We start from the raw sequence: 21,825 nt of genomic DNA on the forward strand, positions 1-21,825 counted from the left end.
GGTGAGGGGCCCCTGGAGTCCCCAGTCTGGGCTCCCTTGTGGAGCAGGACTTTCCCCCAGCATTATCCCACTGTGGCTTTGCCCAGCCCAGTGCTGGGGAACTCCTCAAGGCCCCGTGCCCTGCTCTGTCCCAGGGCTCCACCCTCCCAAGGGGTTTTCATTCTGGCCACCTCCAACTCCCCAAGCCCTAACATGCCCCTATTGTCCCTGCCATGTCACCTGCCCTGCTCCTGGTGGAGCCCCCAGTTCCCTGTTTCATCTGTGTCCAGCTGGCATCAGCCTCACACCTGAGGCACAGGTGAGGCAGTTTTGGGGGGGCAGCAGCACTGGTCCCACTCTGGACAGGGAACAGGCAGTCAGAGGGACACGTGTGCATCTGCTCCTCCTGGTCCTGTCCAAAGCAGGGCAGGAGCTGCCCTGGGCCCTCTCTCCTGGCCTTCACCATCTGCATTTCCACAGACAATGGGGATCCTCAGCACTGGCATTTCCTTCTGTGCTTTCCTGCTGTCACTGATCTCCAGTGATTCTGTGGTTTGTGGTCACAACCTGTATGGCAGTCCAAGATCCCTCATCTCCCAGCCATGGCTGACAGGGATGTGGGTGACAGGGATGTGGGTGACAGGGATGTGGCTGATAGGGATGGGGCTAACAGGGATGTGGCTGACAGGGATGTGGCTGATAGGGATGGGGCTAACAGGGATGTGGCTGACAGGGATGTGGCTGACAGAGATGTCCCTCCTGGAGCTGGGAGCACCCCAGTGGTGTGAGTGGCTCCAGGCACCCACCTGCCCTCTGTGATCCTGCTGATTCCTTGGCCAGCAGGGCTCAGCCCCTGGAACGAGGTACCTCCAGGCTGGGTCTGGCTCTGCCCACATCCATCAATAATGCAGGAGAACCGGATCTCCCAGGTAACCCCATCCCAGCCCTGGCCAAACAGCAGCTCAGGGATGGCTGCTGCCACAGTACCCATGGACGAGGTGAGTGCCATGGTGGGGAATAGCCCAGCTTGGCTTGGAGGGATCTGTCAGGGGCTGCCCAGCTCGCTGGGGTCTCATCCAGCTCCTGGTGGTGCTGAGTGTGTGGCTCCTTCCCCCTCTATCCCGGCAGGCTGAGCAGGATGTCAGCGTGCGAGCAGCTCTGGGACTCCACCAGGCAGCAGGTAGAGCTCAGGACATCCCTGAGCCTTCCCCTGAACCCCCACACCAGGGAACAAGGGGACAGGGTGGCAGCCACAGCTATGGTGTCACTGGGACCAGTGGCCAAGCTGGTCTGGGCAGTGCTGGCAGGGACAGCCACAGGGTGTCCTCCCCATCCTGGTGGCTCTGGGTCATAGCAGGAGGGCTCAAGAATGATGGGAAGCCCTGGGATGTGGCTCGAGGCTGCAAGGAGGGCAGGATAGGACTGGGACAGGTGGGGGTAACCCCCACACCATCCCACACTTGGTGTTTTCAGGGCCAGGAGAGAGCTGGGTGCTCAGCAGCAAGGACCCTCTACAGCTGCTCTTCGCTGGGAAGGAGTCTCAGGTGAGAGCTGCAGGACAGGGACATCCAGGGTATGAGGGTCCCTGGGGAACCAGGAGGGAGCAGGGGCTCTGTCCCACCCTGGGACCCTGGTGGGAGCTGAGCTCTTGGCCTGATCCTGCCCTACACCCCTATGGGCCCCTCCCTTGCAGGAGATTCCTGGGGGCTCCCAGAGAGCAGGGGAAGGGAGTGGGTCTCTCCTCACCCCTGCCCATGCCAGGTCCTCTGTGCCACCCCTGCCATCTCCATCCCAGCCTGCCCAGTGCCCTGCCCTGGTCATGCTGGGATAGGGGAAAGATGAACATTATCCCCCTCCCTCGCACCAGGAGAGCTCCCTGGCTGTCGATGGCGTTTTCCACTTGGATGCAGGACAGGTACTGAGAGCCCCAAGTCCTCCTCTGTCCCCAGCCACATGAGCCAGGGCCATCTGCTCCATGCTGGCCGTGCCATGCTGTGGCTGCCATGGCTGTGCCATGCTGACCCTGCCCTGCTGGATATGTCTCTCCTTCCAGGAGAAGGTCCTGGAGTTGGCAAGACCCAAGCTGGCCCTGGTTCCCCTTGGCTACAGCATGTCTCTGCTGCTGTGGGACCCCCATGGCCCTGGGACACAGCTGCCCTTCCAGAGTGTCATCTGGCAGGTGAGAACACACGGGACAGGTGGCAGGGAGAGGGGACAGCACAACGATGCAGTGCTGGGCTCCCAGGACACCCAACAGACCCCGATCCCACCGGGGAGGGGCTGAGATCCAGCCACGGGTCCTGGGAACCAACAGCTCCCAGCTTGTCCACAGGTGATCAACACCATCTTCCAAGAACTGGAGGCCTTGGGGGACGACACACAGACCCTGAAGATGGTCAGTCTGGTCCAGGTAGGGCAGGAGCAGGGCAGGATGTCCTGGCATGAGGGTCCCATTCCCTCTCTGCCACTGCCCAGACCGTGCTGTGCCAAGAGCACATATTGCCCTGTACTGACATCCAATCCCCTCATCCAGAGGGTGACCAGGGACTGGAGACCTTTGGATTCCAGGTGTTCTCACCTCTTTCCAGGATTTCCCAGATGTGGGAAGCCTTAGCAGCCCACAGAGCACCTCCTGGGCTCCAGCAGCATGGTGGGATCAGGGGAGCCCTCCAGCCCCTTCCTGTTCCATCACAGCTGGGCTTTCTGGGCCAGTCACTGCTCCCTGTGGCCTGAAGGTCCCTCCAGTGTGGCCTTGATCTGCACAGGAGTGATGTCAGCTCAAGCCACTGGGCTGGGTCCTGCCCTTTGGCTCTGGGATGCTGCCAGGGATCTGATAAGCTCCACACAGGGCTCTGCCCTTCCCTGGTGCCAGAGCTGGAAAAGCTGGGAGTTATCCCAAAATCAGCCTTTCTCAAGCCTCACCTGTGCATGGCCACGAGCAGTGTGTGCCCCTGGTGAGTGTGGGATGCCAGCAGCCCCCTTTTCCTGCCCCCCTGCCTAATGCAGCGCCCTCATTCCAGGTCAGCACCCATGACAAAGCCTGGGACCTGCTCCGTCCCGATGGCCGAGCCCTGCAAGTGATGGATGTGGCACCCCTGGGCCTGTAGGTACCTGATGCCCCATGGCTGAGCAGATGCTCCTGGGGGCTGGTACCCCAAGATCAGGAGTGGGGCTGGGCAGGGAGCAAGGTGCCCAGCCACAGCATGGCCAGGGGTGTTCCTCAGCGAGTCCAGGATGTGGATGTGACCCTCTTTGCTTGGCTTTGTCTCCCTCTGATTCCAGGATGGTGGAGGAGGCAACAGAAATGGCCGTGCCCGATGCCCAGGCTGCCATCAGTGCCTATGCCAGGGGGCTGGCTGCCATCCCAGCGTTGTTCCAGGGCTGTGCTCAGCAGCCCCTTGCAGATGGGCGCTCAGCTGTGCAGGGGTGAGGAGAGGATTTGGCCCAGACCCGAGAGGTTGGGCCATGGGGTGCTGGGGCTGGCTCTGCTGCAGCCCCACTCCCGTACTGGCCTCTCCCCAGGGCTGGCAGCCTCTTCACTCTCACCGTGGAGCGAGAGCTGGAGGGTGGCAGGCGCCAGCGCTCGGCCCTCAGGATCCTGGTGTCCCCGGAGGCCACCATGCCCTGCCCCAGGCTGTACGTACGGGCACTGAGCTGTGTTCCCACCCCAGCACAGCCCTGTGCCTGCTGTGGGTCAGGGAATTCCATTCCTGGAGGTGAAGCAGGAGGGACACCCCAGTGGGAGCCCGTGGCTGGGAGCCAAGGGGGTGTCACCGTTCCTTGGGGACAGGGGCTTGGGGAGATGTGTGGCCAGCCCATCCTTGGGTTCCTGTGGTGTGGAGCCCTCTCCTGGGGTGTCTTTCCCCATGTGCAGGGAGTGCAGGGAGCCTGGTGCCGTCTGCCTGCCCTGGATCGTGGAACGGCTGCTGGAGGGGAACAGCCTGACCTTCCTGCTGCTGTGTGTGTCACTGCCAGGTAGCCCCTGGGACTGGGACACACTCTGGATGCCCCTTTCCTGAGGATTGCCCATACCCTGCCCCACACCCGGCACTCAGTCCCTGGCTGCTGCCCGGGGACACCTGCAGCCATTGGACACCAGCTCCACTCAGCTCCATCGCACCGGGACTCCCTGTGCTGGTGGCTCCCCATGGCCCCTGCCCAGTGCTCGCTCTTCTCCCAGACACCTCCAGAGAGGAAATCCTGGGAGCTCTGGGACTGGCTGAGAGGGTGAAGGGGCTGGCCAAGACCATCTCTGCCACCTTCTGGGACCCTGAGGAGGAGATCGCTGTGTGCCGGAGGGAGATCCGAGGGCTGCGGATGGAGCTGCTGGCTGGATCCGGCCTCCCTGAGCAGAAGACAGCTGTGGCTCAGCTGCAGAGGGCCCTGAGGGAGCTGCAGGTGGGGAATGCCCCTGGATCCATGGGACTGAACCCCTGGAACCATCCCCTGGATCCATGGATCCATGAGACTGGGATGGCACTCATTCCCTGGGCTGGGTAAGCTGCAGGCTCTTGACCCATCCTGGTGTCAGGACTCTTGCCCAGCACTGAGGGCAGGGGCTGAAGCTGCCCCTGGGATGAGATGTGTCCCATGGAGCTATGCCAGTCCTAGACGTCTGAAATACCCCAACAAGGACCTCCAGTTCCCCTTTTCCAGGTGCTGAAGAGTCAAAGGCGGGAGAAAAAGCAGGCAGTGACAAATGAGATGCACCAGCCCAGTGCTGAGGTGGGCAGAGGCCAGGCCAGGCCCCCTCATCCAGGGACAGTCTGGTGCAGGAAAAGCCCTAATCCCAGCTGTGTCCCTGTAACATCTCCTTCTCTGACAGGACCAGGTCTCTGCAGGGAATACAGTGCCAGGCCAGCAGCCTGGGACCCAGACACACCCGACCAGCGCCAGCCTGGAGCCAGCAGAGCCAGAGCGTGGAACCAGAAACGCATCCCATAACTGGGTGGAGAATATGTGGGCACAGAGCATGGCTTTACATGGTGGGAAAGGCCTCACTCTCCATCTGAACGTCCTTCTTCAGCCCTCCCTGTCACACTCATCCTCCTCCACTGTCCGCACACAGCAGGACAGGGCAAAAGCAGAAGCCAGGGAGGGGAAAACCGAGCTCTGGTCAGCACAGGGCAGGAACTGCTGGAGGAGCCATCCCAGAGCAAAGCGTCACAGCCACAGCCCGGGTGTGACAGCGTGAGTGGGACAGGGTGACAGGGTCCCTGTGCAGGGCCAGCTCTGTGCTGCCAGCACTGGCTCCTGGTGCCACCCGAGCCCGCTCCTCTCTCCTCCAGGCAGGGACACGGTGCCAGCCGTGCCCATCCCCGGAGGTGCAGCGCGCCCTGGCCAGGGCACAGCGGCAGCGGCTGCGGGCTCAGCACTGCCGGCAGCTCCAGCAGGAGCTCGGGGCTGCTGCCATGCCAGCCCAGGAACACAGCGGGGAGGTGGGCACAGCACTGCGAGCTTCAGCCTCTCCTCCCCTGGCACTGCTCTCCCTGGTGCAGCCCAAGGGAGCAGGGACAGCCTGGAGCTGCCCTGACCTTGCCCCTGTCCCCCACAGTGGGGCACAGAGCGCTGGCAGCGGGAGGTGACCGCGCTGGGCCTGAGCCTGGAGGCAGCGCTGCGGGAGCGGGAGGCGGCCGAGTGGGACCTGGAGGCCCTGCTGCACAATCACCGCCAGGAGATGCAGGCCAGCAGGCAGCACCTGCTGCAGGTGGGCAGGCAGGGCTGGGGACAGCTCTTCCGGCGGTGCCAGGGCTGTGCCAGAGCGCCCCGGGCATCCCGCAGGTGCTCCGGGACCAGCAGCGCCTGGCAGAGGAGCAGCGGGAGGCCCTGGAGCGCCGGCACCGGGCGCTGCTGCAGGAGGTGCTCCGGGACGCTGTGGAACTCGCCGAGCACAACCAGCACCTGCGGGACGCCCGACGGGCAGGCACGGCCGATGGCACCACACAGACCCCCTGAGCCACGCCCAGGGCGTGGGGACACTGCGTCCCTGCGCACCCCTCCCTGCACCGAGCCACCAGTGATGCCAGGAGACCGGCCAGCCCCAGGCACAACCTGCTCAGGCTGGTGTTCCCGGGGGAAAACCCTGCTAGGCGCTGGGAATCTGCCTGTGGGGGCACAGGCTCAGCCTGGAGGGAGGGCTGGCAGCCCCCACCTGCGGCCACATGGAATAAAGTGTGTGCCCTTCACCCATGAGTGTTGTCAGTCTCGGACACACCCCTGGCCCCCAAACCTGTGCCAAGGGGCACAGCCACCAACCCACAGGGCTGGCAGACACAGGACAGACAGGACAGACACACAGATGCTGTTGAACCGCAGCTTTAATATCTCGAGTGGCCTTTGCCTGCCAGAAACTTGGTACAAATTTGGGGGACATCCCCCTTTCGGGGAGCAGGTGAAAGTTCCCACGTGCCCCAGTCCCTGTCTGCTCTGCAGAGACACTGTTCCCAGAAATGGGAAATGGGCCCTGAGGACAGCAGGGCTCCAGCAGGGGCTAGGCTGGAAAACCGTGGAGGTGAGAGAGGCCAAGGGAAGCAGCACCAGGAAGGGCAGGGATCAAGCATCCATGGGAACTGAAACAGCACCAGTCCCATGCTGGGCTGGCAGGAAGTGCAGCAGGGCCAATTACTGCCAGAGCATTCCCAGGCCACTGTGGTATGGGGAAGCAGCTTGAGGACATGGGACAGAGTCCCAGAATCACTGAGGTGGGAAAAGACCTCTGAGATCATCGAGTCAAACCTGTAACACAACATCACCCTGTCAACTAAATCACGGCATTAAGTCCTTAAACACCTCCAGTGATGGTGATTGCACCACCTTCCTGGGCAGCCCCTTACGATGTTTAATCACCTCTTCTGTGAGGAAATTACTCCTAAGGTCCAACCTGAATCTCTCCTGGCACATCCTGAGGCTATGAGACATGCACAGGAGGTTCAGAACCCCCCCTAAGGCTGAGCATGCCTGATCCCATAGGAACCCCGTGGCACAGAGCCTGGCTGGACTGGAGCAGGGTGCAGTTTCCCTGTGGAAGCAGAGACAGGCTGCTCTGAGCACTGCTCCTCAGGGGATCCTTGGAGCTGTGCAGGCACCCACCAGGAATGATTCCAGCCCTGAGGAAGGGCTGGGGCTGCCCAGACATATGGGAGGAAGGCAGTGACTATGTGACTCCATAGTACAGGTACACAGCCAGGCCAATGCATGCCACAGCCATGAAGAAGAGGAGGGTGAGCTGCAGGTTGAAGAGGGCAACAGAGAGGAGAGCGTTGACCAGGATGGAGCAGGAGATAACAAAGAGCCTGGTGATGTTGCTGCTGTGCTTCATCACCACGGACATGATGAGGCCATTCAGAGCCTGGCTGAGCACGACCAGCAGCACCCACGGGGAGAAGCCCTCCAGGAACCCTCCCTCCATGCCGCTCCATACGGAGCCCATCACGTTGAGCAGGACCCCAAAGAAGTACAGGAAGATGTTCTGGAGGCTGAGGGGCAGCACCTGGCTTTTCAGGATGGCTTCGGTGTAGACAGCAGAGAGGCCGGAGATGAAGCAGTACACGGAGAGCAGCAGCAGCCCCACGGGCGTGACGTGCAGGCGCATCCCGCCGGGGTCCCCGTGTCCCCGCAGCCCCCCGCAGCTGTAGGTGACACCGGCGGCCAGCAGCAGCAGCAGGGCCAGCCAGCGGCGCGGGCCCAGGCGCCGGCGCAGCAGGAGGCTGTAGAGCAGCGCCGTGCTGACGATCTTCAGGTTACTGAGCACCTGGAAGGTGCTGGGGTCCATGAAGAGCTGCATGTGCACCACCAGGTTGTTGTTGGCAGCGTAGAGCAGGGCGGAGAGGGCGAAGGGCGCGGCGTGACGCCAGGACAGCGCCGCTCCCAGCGGCTCCCGCGCCCCTGCCAGCAGGAACAGGAGGGACAGCACCAGCTTGGTCAGCTCCACGAGGACCACCACGGACGTGGAGCTGAAGGGGATGGCCCCATCCACCTTGCAGAGGGTCAGGAGGGGGGCGTGAGAGCCGTAGATGGCCACAGACAGCAGTAGCATCAGTGCCCACAGACCCCTCTGGAGCAGCCTGTTGGCAGAGCCAGCAGCATTCCCAAACATCCCCATTTCCAGCACGAGTGAGCTGCTGCCAGTGTAGAGAGGCCAGACAGACTCTCACCCTGCAACACTGAAGAGACCAAATACCAAGAATTTAATGAGCCTGATTCAAGCAGGATGTTCCCTGCAACATTTGTGACGCAGCAGGAGAGCAGGGTGCTGTCTCTCGTTAGGAGGAGAACTACAAGCCTTCCTGAGAAGCCACACAAAGCACATTGCCAGGGCACACCGTGGGCTGGGTGGCAGAGCACACAGGACACAGCAGCCCCTCAGTCCACAGGGGCACAGGGAAAGGTAAGGGGAAAAGGCAGCTGGCAGCCCCTCAGTGCTCTCAAGCTGCTGTGGGTTAGTGCAGTGATCACTGCTGCCATGATGCCCAACAAACACCCATCCCCAGCCCCCTGACGTGTCGCAGTGGTGAGGTGCAAAGCCCTTTTCCAGGAAAAAGAAGGGTGCAGGTGATGTGCCTCCCAGAGCCCTGGGGGTGCTCTGTGCCTGCTACCTAAGGAGCACCGTTCCTGCAGTCCCTGTTGCCTCCGGGCTCCTCCTCGCTAGTCCCGACCTTTTTTCAGTGAATTCACATAGTCCCGAATCGTCTTCTCAACGTTGGGCACGGCGTAGTTCTGGGCGGCGTAAATCCCCGTGCAGGTGCCGGCCACGAAGCCCAGGACGGCGGAGAAGCGGAGCTTAGCTACCAAGTATCCCGCCAGGAAGCCTTTGAGAAAGGGCGATGCCAGCAGCGATCCGTCCTGAGGGGACAGCACAGTGAGTGAGGCGTGGCCGGCCGGGTTCGGGGAGGGGGCGACACAGGACGTGCCCCAGGGGTGAGTTGTGGGTTGTTTTTTCCCTGGGATTTGTTTTTCCCCCCACCAGTCCCTCTCAGAGGGAGCGGTCGGCCGGCCCGCCCCGAGCACGTTACCTGCCCCACGCCGGCCTGCACCTCGTCCTCCACCCTGCGCTGCAGGCTCTCCAGCTGCCCCTTCAGGAAGGCGAGGTCCTTCAGCTTAGGCAGCGAGTCCTGCAGGAGACACGGAGGTGATTCCTGCCCCCTCCCCACAGGAGGAACCGGCGCGACCTCCCTCAGCCTCGGCGGCTCCTCAGCCCCGGCCCTCCCCGCTCACCTTATCGTCCGCCATCTTGGCGCCGCCGCCGCCCGCCGCTGATTGGCTGGCGGGGAGGCACGTGACAACCCCGCCGCCAAGCCGCCGCTGATTGGTTGTCACGGAGGCAGCGACTCCTCCCACGCGCCCCTTCCCGCCACGGAGGCGTCACCCGGCGCTGATTGGGTGAAGCGGGGTCACGTGGCAGCCCCGGCTCCCTCACGCCGGCCGGCCGGCGCCATCTTGGGGGGGCGGTGTTTCCTCTTGAGGCGCGGCCCGGCTTTAGCGCGGTACCGGCACCGGGGGGCAACGGCACTCCCGCCCCTGCCCCGGCAGGGCTGACAGAGCTCATGGCTGCCCCTCAGCGCAGTCAGGGCTTCCAGGACACAGCCTCCGGATGGATGGGGGTGCCAAGCTCCGCAGCTTCCCAGGGCTCTTCTTGAGGAGTCTGATCCAGTCCCCGGCTTGGCCAGTGTTTTATGTATAAAGCAGTGCAGTTGAGCCTTTATATCACTTTGTCCTTCAGGATTAAGGATGGTAACCCAAAAGTATATATTTAAATAAAATATTTAAATTAATGATTGGAAGGATTATGCTATAAAGTCCTATTCAGAATTATTTACTGCACAGTGTAGGTGGTTCTAGCTGCTAGAGCAGTGCAGTATTTTTGAAGCAATATTGATACTAAATCCATATTTAATATCAATAGTAGTATGATATTAAAGTATATCTAAGTATAACTAAAATATTTAGTATCAATTAGTATGATATTAAAGGTAGTAAAGTAATTACTGAACAGGCATTGATGCTTTTCTCCTATCTTAGTGCCTGGGGCAAATCTGTCACTCTGATGGGCACATAATACTCCCAGAAATAACAGAATAAATAAAGAACAAAAATGACTGGAGTTATTTTTGTGATAATTGATAAAAGATTCGTGTTAATCAGAAAAGTATTTGGGTTTGTATAAACCAGAATATTAAGGTCTGAAGTGAAGCATGGATACTAGATAAAGGAAAATATATGATTAAATCATTCTGCTTTAAATCACCATGTTTTGTTATGTTATGTTTTCCAAATAAGTTGTATCGTCTACCAGCTTGCAAAATCAGACTTTCCAATATCCCTTCCTGCCTTTTTCTGATCAATGCTGCCTATCTCAAGGACCAGACTTCCACATTTTGCTGGTGGTTATCTACAAAGTCCAGATGGATACGGATGTTTATTCGACCACCATTACTTACCTGGCAAAATTATGACAGCAAAAAAAGCAAAAATTGTTGATTACAACGAGAAACCACAGTGTAAGAAGAGGCTGCAAACCCAGGGGCGATGGAGCGTGGAGTGGGCAGTGACCCCTCACATTCCCCAGTGCTGCTTGCTCCATCTGTATCAAATAAAGCAATCTAAATTTTGCTGAATATTGAGACTTTTGTTCCTCATTTATAACATTTTCCAACCTAAATGATTCTGCGATCATCCAATCCAACCATCAACACAGCCCTGCCAAGCTAAAAAAAAACAACATTAAAAAGCTATGGGCTCCCAAGAGCCACACCCACACGGTTTTTGAACACTTCCAGGGATGGTGACTCCAGCACTGCCCAGGACAGCCTGTCACAGTGCTTGATCACCCTTTCAGTGAAGAAATTTTCCTGAATATCCAGTCCCTGGCACAACCTGGGGCTGTTCCACCTCTTGTTTGAGCCCAAAGCCCCACGGAGCTGTGCTGGGGCCACGCTCCAGCTGACACAGCCACTGAAGCCGCCAGTGAAACCCGGCCTGCTGCATTTCCAGCTTGGAAAACAGGCACTGCAGAACTGCAGGCGAGGCTGAGGAACCGTGGGAGATGTTGGTTTCAGGTGCTTGGCACAATTTAATTAAAAGCCGTGGTGCTGGGGGTTATGTGAGTGTTACTCTCGTGGGTGCTACACCAGCACGGAGGCAGCTCTGTGAAGCCTTGGGGGCTGTGGGGCTGCTGCTCTCCAAGTTAATTTACATACATTCCCTGTGTTTATTACACTGCTCCCTCTGAGCACTGGGAAAAGGGAAGGGACTCAGGAGGAAGTGGCAGGTGCAGCCCAAAGAAGAAGCATTAATGTTGTTATTAATATTAATAGCCAGTTTAAGTCCAACCATTGCTGAAGGCTGAGTGCTGAGCTGCTGTTTCCTTGCTTTGCAGGATTCCAAACTTCATCCAGAGGCAGGTGTGGACTTAGTGAACCTGACACAAACCAGCCACAAACCAGCCACATTTCAAGCAGAATTTTTACTTCATGAAAGGTTAAAATAAATAAAATGAAATTAAATTAAATTTAAATAAAATAGCTTTGTGAGTCCAAGGGCCTTTCTTGGAACACAATCACACCACTTGAAAAGTGCCACTTAGTGCAAGGCTGACTTGGAAAATTTGGGTATTGGTGAACAACATGTGAGGGCAGCAGAGCCCTGTGATCAGTCACTGCTCTCATTCCCAGAGGTGAAGCCATTGCCAGTCTCACCAGCTGCAGAACAGAGAGTAGGTTGGCTACTGGGAAGGAATTGTTCCCTGTGGGAGTGGTGACACCCTGGCACAGGGTGCCCAGAGAAGCTGTGGCTGCCCCTGGATCTCTGGAAGTGTCCAAGGCCAGCTCAGATGGGGTTTGAAGCACCCTGGGATAGTGGAAGGTGTCCCTGCCATGGCAGGGGACGGGAACGAGATGAGCTTTAAGGTCCCTTCCAACCCAAGCCATCCTGGGATTCCTTGAGGATCAGTTTTTGTAGGTCATGGTAGAAGCTGAGCACCTGCCCTCAGAGGGTCTGTGAGGGAACTCAGCTCTCAGCCCCCCGAGGTTACACACTGAGGCTCTGTGCTGTGTGCAGCAGCAGAAATGTGTCCCTGCTGGTGGGTCCTGGGATTTCTGGTGGGAAAACAGCTGGGATGTGAGGGAGGGCTGGGAGAAGCCCTGTCTTTGCTGCATGCAAGCTGAGCCCTGGCCCCAGCCCTGGCTGGAGGGAGGACGCAGCCATGCTGTGCCTTGCTCAGCAGGATCGTGGCTGTGAACCTCCCTCCCTGCTGCACCTGGACCTGCTGGATTGTGGTGGCCCCTGTACCTGCTCAGCTCACCTTGCTGAGGTGTGGTGGCACTGCTGCTCCCCATGGATCAGGATGGGTCTGCCTCCAAGCCAGAGAGTCCTGAGTCTGAGTCAGAGCTGCTGTGGGATGCTGTGATTAGCACTAAAACTGAACTATTTGTGCTGTTGGAGAGCTCAAGGGGAAACTGGTTATTCTGTGTTTGCCAGCTTAGCAGCAAGCTGCCACTCCTGAGGTTTGATTTGCCTGCCTCTGATCCAGCCCTGCCTCTGGTTCCTGCTGCCAGCAAAGGCTTTCACCTTGGCCCCGGCTGTGCCCTTGAGCAGTGGCGGGAGCTGAGCCTTTGGCTGGCAGCACGGCTGCTGCTGGAACAAGGCTGTGCTGTCAGATTTCCTCCGGGCTTGTGCCTGTCTTTCAACCTGTCCCCTTCTAGTGTGGCCTGAGCTTATCGGCATCTCCAGCCCAGCCTGGCTGCAGTGGTGGGTGAGATAAGGAGCTTCCACATGAGAAGGGAGCAGGGCATCCAGGAGGACACGGAGCTGTGTCCCACAAGGATGTGTTTGGAGGTGTGATCCCCCGGGGGCTGCAGTGGCTTTGCTGCTCACACAGCTGCTGCTGGCTGTTCCCGTGTTGCAGAACTCAGTCCTGATGCATTTCCCCTGCATCCCAGCAGGTACCCACAGGATTTGTTCTGTGCCCTTGGGAACGCTGCTCAGTGACCAGGACCCACGGCCAGACCCCCACTCTGCTCCCTGCATTCAGGGTGTCTCCTACCAAATCCCTCACCTGCTCTCTTCCGTCTCCAGTCAGTCCAGCAGCAGGCACTTGGCACATCCCAGAGATCTCAGCAAGGATTCCCGATACCTCTGCAAACCAGCTGCCTCTTTGCAGTGGCCTTTGCTGTCCAAACCCTCCCTTCACAGCCCTTTCATCTGCCGTTTTTGCCATTTTTGCACAGATGCAGTACCCAGAGATTAGGCTGCAGATTAAGGTTTTACTGCTGAACTGAATTGGAACCCATCCTAAAATGGTTTCCAATTCCCAGTCCCAGCAGGGCCAACGTGCAGCCAAATCTCTCCTGAAAGCTCACTGGGCTGGAGCTGGGGACAGATCTCCCACCATGTTCTCCCACATGCATGGAAGGTGGAGTCCTACATATATAGCCCGGGTGAGGCACCTGGAATTCTGTGTTCAGTTCTGGGCCCCTCACAACAAGAAAGACATTGAGGGGCCGGAGCATGTCCAGAGGAGGGAATGGAGCTAGGGAAAGATCTGGAGCACAAGATGAGGAGCAGCTGAGGGAGCTGAGGGGGGGCTCAGCCTGGAGAAAAGGAGGCTCAGGCGGCACCATGTCCCTCTCTACAACTCCTTAACAGCCGGTGGGGCTCTGCTCCCAGAGAAAAAGGGATAGCACCAGAGGAAAAGGCCTCAGACTGCCCCAGGAGAGGCTCAGTTTGGACACAGCAAGAATTTATTCACTGAAAGCGTTGTCAGGCATTGGAATGGGCTGTGCAGGACAGTCACTCTCCCTGGAAATATTAAAAAACACATGGATGTGGCACCTGGGGAGACTTGGCAGTGCTGGGTTAATGGTGTGACTCAATGACCTTAGAGAGCTTTTCCAGCCTTAGTGATTCCAGGGTTCTATGATTCTAAAGGGAGTTGGGCAGCCAAGGGCAGGAGCAAGGCTGTTGTCTCAGCTCCAGCCTGCACCTGCCCAGCATCTCTGCATCCTGGGTGAGCCTGCTCTGCCACCAACACTTTTGGTCAGGCTGGAGGCTCCCCTGGAAGTCCTGTGCCTGCAGAAGGTTCCCCACGAGTCTGGCCACATGGGCTGTGTGTGTTTGTCCCAGCACACACAGGCACACTTGTGGCTGGCATTTCCAAAGCCTCATCCAACACCACAGCATATCACAGAATCATGGAATGTCCTGAATTGGAAGGGATCCACAAGGACCATCCAGTCCAACTCCTGGCCCTGCAAAGACACCCCAACAATTCCACCCTGTCCCTGAGAGCATCATCCAAATGCTCCTGGAGCTCTGGCAGCCTTGGAGCCACAATCATTCCCTGGAGGAGACTGTTCAGTGCCCAACCACCTTTTCCTATCCCACATGGGGCAGACTGCACATTGTGCCCAAAATTTAGGATACTGCAACTTGTCCCAGAGAAGAGAATGCTTTATATGACACAAATCAAAGCAGATAAAAAAAAGCAATACACCCACAGGAGAACATATGAGCTCTGCATAACAAAGAAAATGGGAAGCATGTCACAGGGCTGTGGGCTGAGTCAGCTGTTCCAGTAACCGTGGTGCACAGGAGGTTTGGGTGGGAGCTGGGGGTAGCAGCCATGGATGGAGGAAGGGAGTTGGGGAAAGGTGACCTGAGCCCCAAGGGGCACTGAGGGGCTGTGTGTTAGAAGCCATCAGTGCGCAGGGGCTGTGGCAGGTCTGACACGCTGATCTGGAGGCTGAGCTCTGCTGAGTCCAGGGCTGTGGATGGGGTGTGTGGATGGCTCCCCTCGAGCACGGCGATCTCCTCGCGGTGCTCCTGCCGCAAGTGCCACACGATCTCTCTGGACAAGAAGTGAGTCTCTGCTTCTTCTGGCTCTGCAACAGAAGAAAGACAAAACCTTCCTTCACTCGTTGTCCTGGGAGCAGAGTCTCTGTGAAATTGCCCAAAATATGCAGGATTTCCTGCACAGTCAAAATACAGATTTTACTTCCCACTTTCAGCATGGCAGAGGGAAAAAATTCAAACAGAAAGTGCAGGGAGGAGTGTAAAATTACAGGTGCTGTGTGCTGGATTCCCAATAGTGCTTGTGATGGGAACTGCCTCTCTGGATGGAAACGCTTCTCCTCATTAGGGAGAGTGCTGAGTTTCCTCTGAAAAAACCGATATTCATTACAGCAAGATGCTGAGAGGTGAGGAGATGGGAGATGAAAAGATGATGGGAATGAGGGGAAGCCTCGCTCCCTCCCATCCCCTGTCAGCAGGAATGGCACCGAGCCAGCACACAGTCATCCCCCTGCTGGGGAGGGCTTGACAGCCCCAGCAGCTTCTTCCAGGAACATCAACAGCGAGGGAGCTGCTGCTTCCCCTGCATGCCTGCTGTTATACTTAATCCTTGCAGTAGACAGCTTGTCTCAGGCCCCGTGGGGACTTCAGCTGGGACAACCAGTGCTGCCACCACCTTCCCTGCTCCTCAGACCCACAGCAAGGAAATCTTTAGAATTATGGAGTCATGGAATACCCCGAGTTGGAAAAGATCCACAAGGATCATCCAGGGCAACTCCTGGTCCTGCACAAACACCGTGTCCCAGAGCATTGTCCAAACACTCCTGGAGCTCTGGCAGCCCTGGGACTATTCCCTGGGGAGCCTGTTCAGTGCCTGATCACCCTCTGGGGGAAGAACCTTTTCCTGATATCCAGACTAAATCCCCCTGGAGCAGCTCCAGCCAATCTCTTGAGTACCGTCCTTGGTCCCAGGGAGCAGAGATCAGAGCTGCCCCTCAGGAGGAGCTGGGGAGGTCTGACCTCAATCCCCTCTGCTCCAGCTGGACACGCCAAGTGCCCTCAGTGGCCCCTCATGTGACCCCTCTGAGTCCTTCACCACCCCCATGTCCCTCCTTTGGGGCACTTCCTCACAGCTTTAGATCCTTCTCACATTGCAGTGCCCAGACCTGCCCCAGGGCTCGAGGTGAGGCCGCCCCAGCCCAGAGCAGAGTGGGACACTCAGGGACATTCCTATGTGGGAATGCAGCCCCTCCCTTCCTCCACCATGGCCCCCTGACTGGGGCCATCAGCCAAGTCCTGCACAGACACTGATCCGAGGTCACTCCAGACACTGATCCGAGGTCACTCGGGGCTGGAAGGGCACAGCCACTGTCCTGGGCACCCCCACCCCTCCCCTCACTCACCCTCGTAGGCAATGAGCCGGTAGGTATCTGCACACTCCTTGGAGCTTTTCAGGATCTCCTCCAAGGTCCTGTAGAAAAGCTTGGCCTGCTCCAGGCGCTCCTCCCGGCTGAAGGCAGCACACTCATCCTGGGACATGGCCCAGAGGGACTGCAGCGGGGTGGCATATTCCACAGCACAGTGCCAGAGCTGCAGGGATGGAAGGAGACATGGGGACAGGAGGGCTGGGCAAAGGGCTGCTGGGACCTCTCAGCAGCTCCTTGGCCTGCCTTGCACTGGGAACACTGGGAACACTGGGAACACTGGGACAGGGATATGGTCTGGCCCAGTGTCCCCCTGCCTTGTGCAGAGCAGGGAAAGAGCAGCTGCCTGACAGGTCCAGCTGTCCCCTCTGCCAGGAGGGCTCATGGCCTTTGCCCATGGGAGGCAGCCACTGGCTTTGTCAGTGCTCCCAAGAGCAGCCTGGAGGCTGATCTTCCCCATGGAATTTGGTCCTCTAGGGAGACATCTCTCCCTTGTGATCACACTTGATTGGTGGCTTTCTGCTAGACAAAGGAAAGTGGAGGGACAGCACCAATCTTTGCTATCTATGACCAGCGACAGGACCCAGGGAATGTCTGGAGCTGTGTCAGGGCAGGGTTAGGTTGGATATCAGGGAAAGCTTCTTCCCCACAGGGTGCTGGGCACTGCTCAGGCTCCCCTGGGAATGGTCACAGGCTGCCAAGGCTGCCAAAGCTCCAGGAGCTCTTGGAAAACGCTCTCAGGCCCAGGGTGGGATTGTTGGGGTGTCTGTGCAGGGCCAGGCATTGAACTTGATAATCTTTGTGGGTGCCTGCCTACCCAGCATATTCTGTGATTCCATTATTCTGAGTCTGAGCATCCTAACAGAGAGGTGGAGGGCAGGGCATAAACAAAAACATAAACATTGGAAAGGAAGAGGCACAGCTGGAAGGAGGCTGAGCAAAGAAACAAGGAGAAATCTGATAAAGCCATAAAAATGCCAAGGAGGAGTAGTGTTACCAGTAAGTCTTACACTGGGTAAACTGGAGAGTTTAATGGAGTGAATTAGAAAGAAGAGGGATGTGTTGCCAGGTAAATGCAGAGAAGCAGGAAGTCCCCAGCCTCGGCAGGCAGTTACTGCTGTGCCCTGGGGCAGGTGCCTTCCATGGGCCCTGTGTCACTGTCAGGGACTGGGGCAGGAAGCTGAGGGGAAAATATTCCTGGCAAATATTACTGGAAGGCCAGGTCCAAGTTCAGAGCTGCTGGAGCTCCCAGGAAGCAGAGTGACTCAGCAGGAGCCTGGCAGATGGAACTCAGCATCCGTGCATGCAGCAGAGTGGGAAAAACCTGCGGCCAACTGTGCTTCCCCCAGAGCAGCAATGTCTCCATCCATGGCACCAGGGTGTTCCCTCCTCCCAGGGGAAGGGACAGGGGCCAGTCTGCCAGGAGATGTGGCAGGAAATGAGTGCAATGTGAGATGGAGAGATTTAGGGCTAGAAAAGGGGCGACTGGGGCAAAGGAGGGAGTCAAATAATGGCTCAGATATCTTCAAGCACCTCTTCACAACACAAGGAAGCATTAATCCTGTGGGAAGTGATGCTCTGTAGCCCACATCTGCTTTTTTTCTGCTCAGTTTTCTACTGTTTCCTGGACTTAAATCAGCTCCAGGAGAGGCTAAGCAAGCCCACCATCCCTGCAGCTGAGCCTGGGGGGAGGCAGCCAGCAGGAAGGGGTACAGGAATGGGATCTCTCCATCTCGTGGAAGCCTGGTGAAAGCTGGGAGTATGTAATAGGAGAGGTGACAGTCTCCTGTCCTTACAGCTGCTTCTGGGGCCAGCAAGACTTTTGGGATGATGCTCCCAGTGCTGCTCTCAGCATACCTGGTTTTCTTCATCCCTGATTGTATAGAGGCTGTGTTTGTAGACCCTCTTTTTGGTGCCAGCTCGGGCCAGGGTGGTTTCAGTGAGGTCTGTCACGTACTGGATATTGCTGTCAGCTTTCTCCAGGTCATCATAGACATCACAGCTCAGAGGGACCAAGATGTGGAGCTTCCAGGTCTTCCTGCATGCCATCAGGTTGGGATTGCCTCTGCTGAATTCCTCCATGGACTTTTTCAGCCCTGGTGGAAGAGAGCATCAGGCAGAGGTGCCTGGTGTGGGTACAGCTGCATTCTGCCTTGCTCCACATCTCCCTGCTAATACTGTAAAAGTGGGAGGATTGTTATTAGGAGCTATTTCTATCTGTAGGCATGAGAATGCAGGAAAGCAGCTACGTACGTGGCAGGACTATTTTTAGGTACCCAACATAATAAGACCAGGCAAGCCCGTGAGCAACGTTCTGCTTGGACCTCTCGGACATCTCAGACATCTCCACTGCTGAGGGCTTCTGTGGAAGGAAGGACAGACAGACCAGGTGATGACAGCAGCCACCTGGGCCCTTCAGCAACAATCAGCTCTCCATAGGGATTGGAGAACTCCAAAGAGATCTGGAGAGTGAACGACCCCACCAGCCCCTCCCCTCACCATGCAGGGCAGCGGGGCAGAGCCCCTGACAGCCCCCACAGCCCCTAGAGAGGAGGGAACTGGGGCTGGAGTGAGCCAGGCATTCCCTGGCTGCACCTTCCCCTGGGATCCTGTCCCAGTGCAACCTGTGCCCTGTGCTTCCAGCAGGGGACAGGAGACACTCCAGTGCCTGATGGTGGAATTCCCAATGTCCTCTGTGTGTGCATTTGGGTGGAGATGGGTGTCCTGGCCCACCTGATAGAAGCACCTTCTGCAGCCTGTGTGACCCTTCCAGCACCCCTGGGGCACAGCAGAGCCCTCCCAATGCAGCAGAGGCACCTGGGGCTTGGCTCTGCCCCACACCACACTGATAATTGACAACACAAACGCTCTGCTTTACTCTCCAGTACCAGATTTGACTGACAGATTTAAAATACCCCTGTTTTTCATGTCGGGGGTGGGGCATGCCATCTCCTGGCGTGGTTGTGCTCATTATGAGGCAGCCTGGCCCTCCTGGCAACACTCCTGGCAGCACGGGGCCAAGTGAGATCAGCTCTGCAGGGCTGAGCTGAGAGTGTTCCTCCCACCAGGCTCACTCTGGGCGGGCTGGACATGCAAAGGCCACGTACAGCTGGCTACATGCCCCCCACGGCTGCTCAGGGCTGAAGGGCTCCCCGGGCAGCTGGCCAGGCTGGAGGTGTAAGAATCTTACCTGGAGCCCCAGGGAAAGGATGAGGAGCTGGCACAGACTGGCCAGGATGAAGTGGAGGCCAAGTGGCTGCCCATCACTGAAGAGAGCCACATAGGCGGAGCCACAGATGAGCAGCATGGGCCCATGCCAGCTTGGGGAGAAGCAGGTGCTCACGACCCTCCAGAAGCTGCCGTGGTGCCTGGGTGGGAGAGGGAGACAAGAACCAGGATGGTGGCCACCCACCCACCCTCAGCAGCCGTGGCTGGGGCTGCTCCCCTCTCCTGGCCAGGGCCACCAACCTTCCAGAGCACTACAGTGCCATGTGGGACCCTGCCCAGCACAGCCCAGTGCCCCCGGCCAGGAGAGGGCTTGGGAGGGCCTGTGGGACTCAGAGGGAGCAGATGGACTCTGGACAGCAAAGGGAGACAACAGCCCAGGTGGTGGGGAAAGGCTGGGGGCCAAGATCTGCTCCCCAGGAAAGGGCACTCTAGGGAGTTACCACGGAGAGGAGACATCCATGGACATATGGGGGAGCTGGGACAGGGAGCAAGAGATGAGAGGGACAGGAGGGTGACAGAGGACAGCATGTGCACATCATTGCCACAGAGGGCAGGTGTGGGAGACCAGGACCAGGAGCAAACCCCAGCACAGCCCGAGGGTGTAACACCCTTGTCCCCAGGATGGTCCCAGGAGCGCCGCGGGCAGGCAGCCAGCCCCGCCGGCTCACCTGGACTCCAGGTGGAAGATCTCCTCGGCCAGGTAGCAGGTGCCCTTGAGCAGAGCCCCGATCTGCAGGGTGGCGAAGTGGGAGGTGAGGCTGCGGGCGATGGAGACCAGGGACTGGCCGGCGAGCAGCAGAGCCCCGGCACAGAGCGCCAGCAGCAGGTACGCGGCTCGCTGTGCCCGCCCGCCGCGGGGCTCTGGGATCCGCGGGGCGGAATGCTGCCTCGGCCACGGCTCCCGGGACATCTGCGGCGGAGACAGGGGCAGCAGCAGCTTGTCCCCAGCGCCCACGGCAGCAGCGTGTCCTCAGCGGCGCTGTAGGAGCGGTAAGGGCGGATCAGGGGGATGCGTGCGCCCAGCACTCACTGAGCGCACAACCCTTTGGGGAGGCTCCCCTGCGCTTCCTCAGGGCTGTCCCCTGTGCCCGAATGGGCTCGGCAGGACAGAGCCTGGCTGGTCACCCCTCTCCCAAACTGCCAGCGCGGATGCTCCGCAGCCACAGGGCTGGCACTGCTCTGGCTGCACTCACCGGAGCAGTTCCCAGCCGCCAGCTCCGGGTTTCCTGCGCTGTGGTTCCTCCCGTCTGGGCAGCTCCTTCCAGAGGCTGCTGCAGACACGAACCCGGAGCCTCTGCGACGTTCGCGCTTCTGGAGCCACGGGTGGAGCTGCACAGAGAGGCGGGCAGGAAAGTGAAAATGAAAGAAGCTCTGGCAGCCGTGGGCAGCCTGGAGAGCGCCAGAGCTCTCCCACACAGGGCATCCATGCGGTCTCAGCCCACAGGAAACTCAGGCACTGATGGCTGTACCAAGTTCCGATATCCATGAGCTTGCACATCCTGGAAAGCCCCAAATATGCCAGGATGTGGTCTGAGAGGAACTGGAATGAGGAGGAAACAGGAATTTATTGAGATTTAATCTGTCAAGGGCAGTAGATTTCAAAGATTGCATTGATTCAGCTCAGCAGATTGCCAGGGGCCAAACAAACTCAAGTTCCGTCTAGCAGAAGGTGACTCACAGTGCCCTGGATGCTCCCACCCCACACATTTCCAGGAGATGCCATGTCGGGAAGCAGTGCCCATGAGTGCTGGCAACACAGCAAGGGCTTCCTGCAGCCAGGCTCTTGGTGGCCAGTCAGGCCCTCAAGATTTCCAGTTCTTTCTTCCAAGCAATGGAGAGGAATTTCCATCCTGGAAGAACATGGATTAGGGGACACATAGGCGAGCCCATAGGAGCAGGTGGGATGCACTCAAGGATGCTGAGGGAGATGGGTGATGCCCTGGCAAGGTTCCTCTCTGATCTCTTTGGAATATTGTAGCAATCAGGATGTTCCTGGTGAGTGGGAGAAGGAAATCTCACCCCCACCGTTGAGGAGGTGAACTACAGCCTGCTCAATGTCACCTCTGACCCTGGGAAAGTGATGGAGCAAATCCTCCCAGCAATCCCTGCCTAACACCTGAAGGATGAGACAGGAGCACCCATCAGGGATTTCACATCACATCTGATGGACCCAACTACCTGGAATGGCAAGAAAACTGGCTGTAGGGACGAGGGGAGACCTTTCACTTCCACAAAGCCCTCAGCATGGTCACTCATGGCCTCTGTGGAGACAAACTAGGTAGATACAGGCTGGGAAGGGGAGTGCCTGTCCAAAATGGGTCCCATTGCTTTCTTCCAGGAAAGCTGCTGGTTTCCAGGAGACCGTGACACTCCCCACAGACCCAACATTGCCAGGGTGCCTGGAGGCTGT

The 21,825-nt window shown here is 58.1% G+C and overlaps 5 protein-coding genes across 7 annotated transcripts; 2 read left to right on the forward strand and 3 right to left on the reverse strand.

Moving 5' to 3' along the window:
• The first annotated feature begins 689 nt into the window (after positions 1-689).
• LOC148222006 (uncharacterized) lies at positions 690-3,409 on the forward strand. The gene is made up of 7 exons (XM_088174031.1): positions 690-1,159; positions 1,453-1,523; positions 1,847-1,894; positions 2,033-2,158; positions 2,312-2,389; positions 3,000-3,082; positions 3,262-3,409. Exons 4-7 carry the CDS (start codon positions 2,090-2,092, stop codon positions 3,407-3,409), a joined length of 378 nt encoding a protein of 125 aa, XP_088030157.1. The 5' UTR covers positions 690-1,159; positions 1,453-1,523; positions 1,847-1,894; positions 2,033-2,089.
• Positions 3,410-3,550: 141 nt separating this feature from the next.
• On the forward strand, positions 3,551-5,276 carry LOC148222007 (uncharacterized). Of its 3 annotated transcripts, none has more exons than XM_088174014.1 (5): positions 3,551-3,954; positions 4,160-4,377; positions 4,636-4,704; positions 4,805-4,964; positions 5,048-5,276. In XM_088174014.1, exons 1-5 carry the CDS (start codon positions 3,846-3,848, stop codon positions 5,185-5,187), a joined length of 696 nt encoding a protein of 231 aa, XP_088030140.1. In that variant the 5' UTR covers positions 3,551-3,845; the 3' UTR covers positions 5,188-5,276. The 3 variants fall into 3 exon arrangements, with proteins under 3 accessions (XP_088030140.1, XP_088030141.1, XP_088030139.1); XM_088174015.1 differs by having other exon boundaries at positions 5,051-5,276; XM_088174013.1 differs by having other exon boundaries at positions 4,805-5,276.
• A 1,002-nt stretch (positions 5,277-6,278) lies between these two features.
• Positions 6,279-8,080, reverse strand: SLC35A4 (solute carrier family 35 member A4). The gene has a single exon (XM_014887706.2). It carries the CDS (start codon positions 8,078-8,080, stop codon positions 7,133-7,135), a length of 948 nt encoding a protein of 315 aa, XP_014743192.1. The 3' UTR covers positions 6,279-7,132.
• Positions 6,279-9,280, reverse strand: LOC106860047 (SLC35A4 upstream open reading frame protein). Its single transcript, XM_014887707.2, has 3 exons — positions 9,193-9,280; positions 8,991-9,089; positions 6,279-8,820 (listed from the first exon to the last, which is right to left on the reverse strand). Exons 1-3 carry the CDS (start codon positions 9,205-9,207, stop codon positions 8,623-8,625), a joined length of 312 nt encoding a protein of 103 aa, XP_014743193.1. The 5' UTR covers positions 9,208-9,280; the 3' UTR covers positions 6,279-8,622.
• Positions 9,281-14,403: 5,123 nt separating this feature from the next.
• Positions 14,404-20,776, reverse strand: STING1 (stimulator of interferon response cGAMP interactor 1). Its single transcript, XM_014887664.2, has 7 exons — positions 20,609-20,776; positions 20,084-20,394; positions 19,378-19,555; positions 18,441-18,549; positions 18,045-18,283; positions 16,167-16,353; positions 14,404-14,855 (listed from the first exon to the last, which is right to left on the reverse strand). The coding sequence occupies exons 2-7, from the start codon at positions 20,323-20,325 to the stop codon at positions 14,662-14,664; spliced, it is 1,149 nt and encodes a 382-aa protein (XP_014743150.2). The 5' UTR covers positions 20,326-20,394; positions 20,609-20,776; the 3' UTR covers positions 14,404-14,661.
• Between the last annotated feature and the right edge of the window lie 1,049 nt (positions 20,777-21,825).

Source organism: Sturnus vulgaris, chromosome 15 (assembly GCF_052056855.1).
Source record: "Sturnus vulgaris isolate bStuVul1 chromosome 15, bStuVul1.hap1, whole genome shotgun sequence".
NCBI lineage: Eukaryota > Metazoa > Chordata > Aves > Passeriformes > Sturnidae > Sturnus > Sturnus vulgaris.